At 34.8% G+C, this 9,527-nt stretch overlaps 1 protein-coding gene across 1 annotated transcript in view; it reads right to left on the bottom strand.

Moving 5' to 3' along the window:
• Positions 1 to 5,873: 5,873 nt before the first annotated feature.
• The window catches only part of LOC150099265 (proto-oncogene tyrosine-protein kinase receptor Ret-like), a 130,487-nt gene continuing 126,833 nt past the window's right edge, over positions 5,874 to 9,527 (bottom strand). Inside the window, exon 22 of the mRNA XM_090403731.1 lies at positions 5,874 to 9,078. Coding sequence (XP_090259857.1) covers positions 8,909 to 9,078 — 170 coding nt within the window. The 3' untranslated portion in view covers positions 5,874 to 8,908. The remainder of the gene's footprint in view (positions 9,079 to 9,527) is intronic.

Genomic DNA, 9,527 nt, shown 5'->3' with positions numbered 1-9,527 from the left:
ACAAGAAAAAAGCGTAAAATCAAGTGATTCTTGTCGGGTTTTTAATGAAAAGTGGACCAATTTATACTTTTTTGTGCCGATCGACGATAAGCCAGTGTGTTTAATTTGTCGTGAGTCAGTGTCAGTATCAAAAGAATACAATATAAAACGACACTATGAGACAAAGCATGCGTTCAATTTCGATCACCTTCAAGGGCAGCTTCGTGTGTACAAAGTCTCCAAATTGACTTAAAATGCCAGCAGGGTACGTTTAAAAGGCAGAGGGAAGACAGCGAAGCGTGCGTCAAAGTAAGTTATGCAATAGCTGAAAAAATTGTTAAAAAATCAAAGCCTTCTTGGAATGCGAGTTTGTAAAAGAGTGTCTCATCACTTCTGGGGATATTCTGTGCCCAAATAATAAGAAAGTGTTTAAAAAACCGAGTTTGTCTGGGATAATTGTAGCACGACGTGTCGAAGACCTTGCCAATGACATTGAAGGAACTAAAAAACGGTCGTCCTAATTTACGTCATATTCACTTGCTTTGGATGAGAGCACAAGTGTGAAGGATACAGCACAACTGGCTATCTTTGTCCATGGCATTGATCGACAATTCAGTGTGACAGAGGAACTGCTATGAACTCATACCTATGAGGGGAACGACGAAAGGCACTGATATTCTTGAAGCCGCCAAGAAAACGCTCCAGCATTTCGACCTCAGCTTAACCAACCTTGAGGGTGTGGTGACTGATGGTGCCCCTGCTATGGTGGAAAAGAACGAAGGGTTTGTTGCGCTGCAACGGAAAGAACTGGAACTAGAACGAAAACATTTCGTCCATTACCACTGTGTAATCCTCCAGGGTAATTTGTGCAGAAAACTATTTGATTTGAGAATGTCATGAGTGTTATTGTGAGTGTCGTCAACATTATTAGGGCAAGAGGATTGAATCATCGTCGATTCCAAGAGTTTTTGACCCAAGAGTGCGAAGAGTATCACGGCGATGTGGTTTATTACAGTGATGTGCGTTGGTTGGGCAAATGAAAGGTTCTTAAAAGAGTCTTTGACTTAAGGAGCGAAATGCAGCAGTTCATGCAAACCAAAGGGAATCCGATTGCGGAATTTAACGATCCGAAGTGGATAAACTTTGCCTTTGTGACCGACATCTCATTGCATATGAATGACCTAAATACGGGGCTACAATCCAAAGATCAACTGGCGCACACTGTTTGATCACATCAAAGCTTTTGTGGCCAAGCTCAAACTTTAGGAGGTACAACTCCCAAATAAAAAGACTTAACTCATTTTCAGCTTCTCGCTGAGTCCAACTGTTCGTCTCTTGACGAATACGCTACAAAATTAGCCATGTTGCGAAGTGAGTTCGAAGAGAGATTTAGTGATTTTCGTAACCAACAATCTTCTTTAGATTTATTTTCAATGCCATTCAGTGTCAATGCTGCCGAAATGCCAGGCTCAGTACAAAAGGAGCTGCTTGAACTCCAAAACAATTCTTCTTTGAGATAAAAAGTATTCAATGTGCCCTTGCTTACATTTTACAAAGACTACATTCTGAGGACGCATTCCCTAATCTACGCCGGCATGCTTTGGAGATGTGCGCTTTGTTAGGAGGCACATACTTATGTGAGCAGCAGTGACGGCCGATGGAATTTAATGTGGGGGTACTGCCAATGCAAAATTAAAAAAGTAATAAAAAATTCTTTTTTTCCTAATTAGTAACCAAGTTATTGATAAATAAATCTATAGATTTATTTTGTTAATAAATTGGTTCTGATTAGGAAAAAAAATTTTTTTTTTTATTTTGTATAGGCAGCACCCCCACTTCAAATTTCACCGGCCACCACTGGACTGAGCAGTTCTTCTCCAGAATGAAGCATGTGAAGTCCAAGACAAGAACTCAGATTACGGGTCAATATCTCGAGAATACTCTGCGCATAGTGACTTCCAACATTGATGCCAACATCGACAAGGTGAAGGAAAAACATTTCCAAGTTGTCCATTGACATTGTAAAAAATGAATGTTTTCTTCATTAAATTATCTTTTTTCAAGTATTGATTGTATTTACTTATCATGAACCCGACTCTATCTACGCTCTTAAAGCTGAGTTTGTTTATTTTTATAGGATTTTATGTAAACTATCAAATTCACAGCGTTCCTTGTGAATCCGGAAAGCATCTTACAATTCTAAATACCGAAGTATAGCTTAGTGGCCCGCGGGCTTCATTGAAATTTTTAATGCGACCCACACTATCTGAAAGGTTGAAAACCCCTGTCTTAGAACAATGGCGGCCAAGATGTCTTTGTTCGGGTGAGGTGAAATTATTCGGTGCAATATATATGATATGCACTCTTCGCGAAAGTTTGAAAGATTTGTAAGGATTTGTAGAAGTAAAGCGAGATGGTGAGCGAACAGAAGTCTAGAAAATGTTAGTGAATACTAAATAGTTTTAATGGAACGTGTTCACCAGACATATTTAAATAACTTTCACAACTTACGCGTACCAAATATTATATAGACTTTTATTCAAAAACTCCAATATATTTCACCCAACGTTACATAGACATCGTCAAGGAGACAGACCGTTAACTACATTCAAAACACGAATCACAATAATATTAGAGTACATTAGCTCATGTCTCGGTTATAGCTGATGGATATGATTACACTATTAGAGTTCTAAGGAACAATTGTGAACGTTGCGTAGATAAAAAATAATTTTAAATAATTATTAATTAAAAAACCTTATGAAGAATTAATGGTGATCGCTTCCCAAAACTTGGAGATTGATACTAGGCACAGAGTTCTTTGGAATCAGACAAAACTTATTCATTCAAGCAAGTTCAAATATAATTCTCTTTTCCTTGAAACATGTGAAATGTTTACGAAATGGTCCGAACCTCAACCGATCCGACTGTTTTTTTTTTGTTTTTTTTTTGCAATTGTTCCTTTGAATTGTAATAGTGTAATATAATGTGCTTTAAGCTATAAACGAGACACGAGCTAATATACGCATGATCTCTGACTATTTATTGTGATTCGTGTTTTGAATGCAGTTAACGGTCTGCCTCCCTGATGATGTCCACGCAACGTTGGATTAAATATTGGACTTTTTGAATAAATTTCTATATCATTTTTGTTACATGTGTAAACCGTGGAGGTCATTTAAATATGCTAGTGAATAACATTGAAAGTTTAGTGATGGAAGGCCAGGAGAACAATGATAACCTAATGAAAGAAACAGCGCGCTTCGGACAAAGCACGGGATTGAAAGATTGCAGAAATGTGAAGAGATTAACTACTGGACTTGAGAATAAAACAAGCAAGAGGTGCGAGTGAAAAAAATAAAGATTTTACCTTTTTAGGTGGCCCTAATTATTTGAACTGTAAAAATATTGTATAAGAGAAGATATGAAAGAGTTATTGGAGGAAGCAAAACAGAAGAGCGAGAGGATGACGACTGTAAGACTTCTGTCACGGTATTGTAGAAAGGAGGCAATGATCACAAACGAATCAATGTGCAGGTTATACAGAATAAATAGTGTGGAGTTTGTAGACCTATGAATGGAATTTGAGAGATGGAAGGACTTATATACTGTTCATGAACAGCACTTAAAGGGATTCGGAGTTAGATGTGTAGAGAAAGCTTTGCGAAGTGAGAGTTGGAAGAGCAAGGTCGAGAAACTTAGCTCTGAGGGTGGATGCAGGTGTGTGCAGGCAGTAGGCAGTCAGGAATACAGGCGTGTGGCTGGTAGTTCATTTAAGCAATATGATGTGAGGTAGAGGCTAACAGGGCGAAATATACCAGTTGTTATATGTCGTCCAGTATTTCGTTGGTATATTTATGCAGAAATACAAGGAATGATATGGAAGATATGCATCAGCAAATTAGCAGAATGAGTACAGGTCGAATTAATTATTATGCGGATCTTCAACTATAGAGACATTGATTGGAAGGAGGAGAAAATCACATGGAAGGAAGAAAATGAAATTTATACTAAGACATAATTACTTGAAACAACATTTGATGGGGGGGGGGAATCGGGCATAAGCTTGTTGGATCTGGTCATAGAATCAGAAGAGCTGTATATACTCAAGGTGGCAACATTGCTTCCGACTGTGGACAGTGATCATGTCATCTTGACTTGGGAGGTTGTGAAACGTAGAATTTTCAGTTGTAAGAAAAGTGTATATGGGACTACACAATACGGGTGATTAGCTTAGGAGGCAGCTTGATGCAGCGTCGTGGCAGAACAATTTGCAAAGAAAGAATGTTAGCAGTGCATGGGAAATAGTCAAGGGATATCAGAAAGAAGCAATATCAGACTGTATACATAACGTCAGAAGTTATGAACGAATAGTATCATTAAGAAGGATCTGCAAAAAAGGCAAATGTTCTTGAGGGTATATAAGGAGAAAGGTGATCAGCAAGCTCACGAGTAGTACAAGGCTCAGGCAAGAAAGGGGACTAGCATGGTAAGGAAGGAAAATTCAGATTACGAGAAGAAATTAGTCCAGCAGGCTAGAAGAAATCCCAAAGTTACCGAGTGACCACTTTGTAAGGATCTGTCATCCAGATGAAGATACTGCTGTGACAGATGAGACAGGAAGTGATATCAGAATAGAGGTTATAAACTGAAAGCATTGTACTTAGAATACTGCAGAATTTTAATGCCAACATGACAGTGTGATTAGATAGAATATCAGCTTGCGTGTTACGAGAATATGCACAGGAATTGGTATTGCCTCTGATTATGCTGTTTAACTAAATCAGCTCAAATTATAATCCAAAGGAAAGTGGTGTAAGGTGTGCTTAAAATAAAAGAGCCAATATGCTTCACTTCGTCCATGTAACATTATTTAAATTAAGGGGATATTAAATCCCACATTAATTTTTTTGAGTTATGAAATTTTTGCAACTATCTTTGAGTTTCTTATTCGGCTGTGAAATAATGTGGGATTTAATATCCCCTTAATTTAAATAAAGTGGTTTAAGGAGTGTAAAATAGTTCAGTGGCTGAAAGGAGTCTCCAAGACTGTGGTAGCAAATTATAGACCAGTCACTGTCTCAGGAGTGATGGTAAAAGGTTTGAGTATTGGAAACGTTGGTCAAAGAGAGAATTCAAGAAAGATAAGAATATGATACTTTATAGTGAAAGCCTGGCTTTGTGAAGGGTCGATCGTGCTAATTTTTTAATAAAGTGTCAGCTGGGTTTGATGAAAGTAATGGTTACACGATGATATTGTTGGACTATGCAAAGGCGTTTGATTGAATATTGCATGGAATTCTGATACATAAATTGCAGCAAATGAGGATGGATATGAAGTTGGTAGTGTGGATAAGGTGGTTGTTAGAAAGATACCAAAAACGATAATGCAGTAGTTAATTAAGTCTATATAATGATTTCAATAGGCTGAAAGTATCAGCAAAAAATAATGAGTATCAGTTTAATGTGAAAACGTGTAAACTTATAATAATAATAATAATAATAATAATAATAATAATAATAATAATAATACGTTTTGCAAATTTCAGCTAAGTATTATCATCAGATTTTATTTATTCAAGCAAAATAACAGCCAGTTATTTTAGTTAATAAACTCTAAGAAGCATAAGAATGAAAAGGAAAGTCCAGATCTTATTATTATATTATACAGTATTATATTTTATTTTTCAGTTTTCAGTTGCAAAAGTACCTACACAAGATGTCGCTATGTCAGCTCTTCGCATATCAGATATACGAAATTAAAAGAGTAGAAATGCGTATTGAATAAGATCACTTTATGCAATGAAATTTTTTGTTTTAATTTAATAGGCCAACACATTTTCAGGTAACAAAATTTATTAATAATGTAATTTGTACATCTGTTTGTACGTAGACGTAAAATACCATTTTAAGACATCTCAGACACAACCACAAAATACGAAATCTCAAAATGAGTTACACCAATTTACAATAGAAATCTGTCACTTAATTGAACTAATTGTCAGACAGTATTAGCGAGGAGATAGCATATGAATACAATACAAAACATATTCTGAAAGGAAGACAGCAGCACACACACATATATACATTTGGACGGCTGCCCCATAAGCGGCACGGTTAATATCACTTGGCAAATTAAATAAATTTGCTTTCTTTCACTCCAGGAACTGTGACGTTATGAGTGATGCGAAAATGGTAAATATTTACAACTAGATAAATATTTATGCGATAGTATGCTAATGAGTTTTGAAATATAGAAAGAACGCTGATTGCAAAAACGACATTGATAAGTATATTTCCTCCATCTGATTTAAAACGTTTTTAAGGACTTAAAGGACTAAATAAATTTCTGAAAAGTCATTCAATACATACTTATCTCTACAATAAATATTCGTGTAAGTACGAGTACAAAAGATAAATTTAGATAAGATTAAGAATTTAGTTCTTTGTAAAATAATATTTTTTCAGAATACAAAAGGTCAAATAATAATATATTATACAATAAATAAATAAGAGGTTTCTATGCTTTTATTTACTTCTGTTAATTTGACTGGAATTACATCTGAAGTACGTACCTATTTTTTTAAATGATGCAAGAAAGAACAGGTGAAATGCTAATATACAGCTTATTTCGATGAACTGATATTGGTCCATGTAAATTGTCATTTAATTAAGCACTTTTAGTTATCGAAAATGCATATTTACAAATTGCCAACCTAACATTATTTAAAGGTTTCGAAATGTTAAATGCGAAACTAAAACACTGACACAATGACTAGTAAAATTGACATTTTTTTTTATGTGTAAACAAAATCTCTGAGTTTCATGACAGTTACTGCCACCTAATGAGTTTATTAAGAAATATCGCACTCACATAAAATATTACCGTATAAGTTAGGTCACTGTAATAAAATAGATTTATTTCTCAAATAAATGGCCGGATTGTGAAGAGATCGTATGAATATGATCGTTTTATGTCGTCATCAAGGCATGTCGGATAATTTTGTACGCCTAATAGACAGATATTGTTATTTTTAATAGTGCACTTGGTGTTTTTTTTTTTATTATTGGGATGGATTATGTAGTTTAATATATCGATATCATACTTCAATGAACTATGAATAATTATATTATATAGGTTAAGTAAAAATTAAGTACCATATTTTCCAGTAGATAACCTGCACATTATGTATACAAAAAATAATATTTGAAATCGAATATTTTTTAAATGACAGTATGCGTTGTACATAGAAAAAAAAGTGAATACTGTAAAAAATTAGAGGCAAATCAAGAAGAAAATGTAATTTATTTTAGATAATATCACTTCAGAGGTTTTTTTTTTTTAATAATGAAATATGGTGAAGAAAATAAGTCCATCTTATTTCAGATGAAAAAAAAAACTATTCCATTAATCGCAAATATTTTTAAACCCATGTATTCAATTTAAGTGTGATGGATGTCCTACAGATTGTACATGAAGTACATTTTACTTGCTTTCTCGCATTTATTTCTGTTTATTTATCTAAATAAACAGAAATAAATTTTTGGCTAAGTAGATACCGTCTCTACTCTCTCAATAGCAGACTGTGGGTTCGAATCGTAGTGTGTCCAATAGTTATTATTTATTTATTTTTAGTCACATTGCCCTCTCTTTGGACACCATATGATCACTCCAGTGGGATCGTAATTCCCTTTTCACACAGAATTAGTAAAACAGTTGTAATACTCACGGCGGAATCGAACTAGTAACATGTTGGTTTGAAAGCAGGTACGCTAATCGCTCAGCCAGATAGGCAGGCAGTCTATTTCCATATACTAATGTATTATGGGTTTTCAATCCTTCGTAAACGGAAATCATTGTGTGTGTGTGTTAAGTTTTAGAATTTTCTAACAATAACAACTTGTTCCAATAGAATGGATTTCTTTTTTTTTCACAGAATTAGAATGTAAATTAATTAAGGTTTGTTTTAAAAGAATTTTAGAAGAATATATAGTAGTACATCTTTTAAATGGTTCATTCATATAAGAGTAGGAAGTCATTCTTCTTATTCCCTTTAAAAAGTATGGAATAATATCTCCTTCATGTTATCTATATACGTTTTAACGGGCTTGTTGATGTGCGTCCTACTTACTCAAAATAATAATATGCGCTTTACTTACCAGGTGCATGTTATTAACTGGAAAATACGATACGCCTTGTGTAGCACAGAATGCATGTGCGAAACGTTCAGTTTGCTCTAATATTTGAATTTCTTAAAATAGTTTTCTATTTTTGAAAGATTCTTATATATTACAATCTTATATATATATTAGAAAGTTTTCTAAATATGTGATATATATATATATATATATATATATTGGTGACGAAATCAGACACGTGTTAAGTGATCGTTCAAAATAATCTTTGAGATAGTTTCCTTTGGGAAATGAAGAGATATGTCTGCGAAATTGAGAAAGATGAACATGTCTCCTGATTCATTACAAAATATTATAGTATTATCGGCGGATATTCTAAAATCTAGAACAGGCAACATGAATATGTTCAAGCACAAAAAATTTACTCGAAAAAGAACAAAGAAAAAAGGTGACCTATGCTTCGTTCAACGTTAGCGATAGGTCGGTTGATAATTGTAGCTGCCTACGGCTGTATGTAAAACTGATGGACGAAAATTGAGGTCGCTGATATGACTCGGGTGTGTCGCTGGACGACACAAGTGGCGCCATCTGTTTCTTCCCGTTTCGATCGGAATAAACGACTTCCCCCATCTTCGTAGTGCCAGCGACATTGAGGTACCTTTGTATACCTAATATAGGCACGTAATAGGCCTGGTGCAGAGATGCCCTCTGACTGCACCATTTTGGGATTTCTTGAAGGCTTTCCAAGGCAGAAAAATTACAGATTGCGTTCGACAAACCCTCAAAAAAATCTCTAAGCAACTGCCTCCCTCACATCCATGTGGATTCGGGAATTTTCTTGTCCATATCTTGTGATAGCAACCATTCTGATGCTTTCAGGTGGATTGAAAGAGCATTTCGGGAGGGTATTGTCTCCATCTTGGTGTCGCAAAATGCTTCCATATTCTGATTGGCTGTCAGAATCTGAAATAGAATAATCACATTACTTTTAAAATAAAAATAGCATTTTAACTATACGTAAAATATAATTTAGAATATAAAACTTAAGTGGATATTAAATCCAGCATTATTTCAAAGCCGAATACAGAAAGTATAAAAGTTTCGTATGACATTTGACCAGAGAACTTACGGGAATAGAGTCGCCGGTGTTTACGAGTTGCCCTAGTCGGACCTTATAGGAGACATGTCCGCTATGACAGCGTCCATATATTCATCTCCTATTGGTCCATTTTGATTTTCACTGGTCTGACAGCTGTTTCAAGCTCTCTGGTCAAACTTTATACGAAACTTTTATAGTTTCTGCATTCGGCTTTGAAATAATGCTCGATTTAATATCCACTTAATTTTTATCATTTGCATCGCCGAAGTAAAGCCTTTTGGCTCTTTATTTTAGTAAATAATTTAGAATATTT

This window comes from Typopeltis vanoorti, chromosome 14 (genome assembly GCF_054136105.1).
Source record: "Typopeltis vanoorti isolate ZY-2024b chromosome 14, IOZ_Tvanoo_1.0, whole genome shotgun sequence".
In the NCBI taxonomy this organism is placed as follows: domain Eukaryota; kingdom Metazoa; phylum Arthropoda; class Arachnida; order Uropygi; family Thelyphonidae; genus Typopeltis; species Typopeltis vanoorti.
The sequence above is the reverse complement of the archived record's forward strand: the minus strand, read 5'-3'. Positions and strand labels throughout refer to the sequence as shown.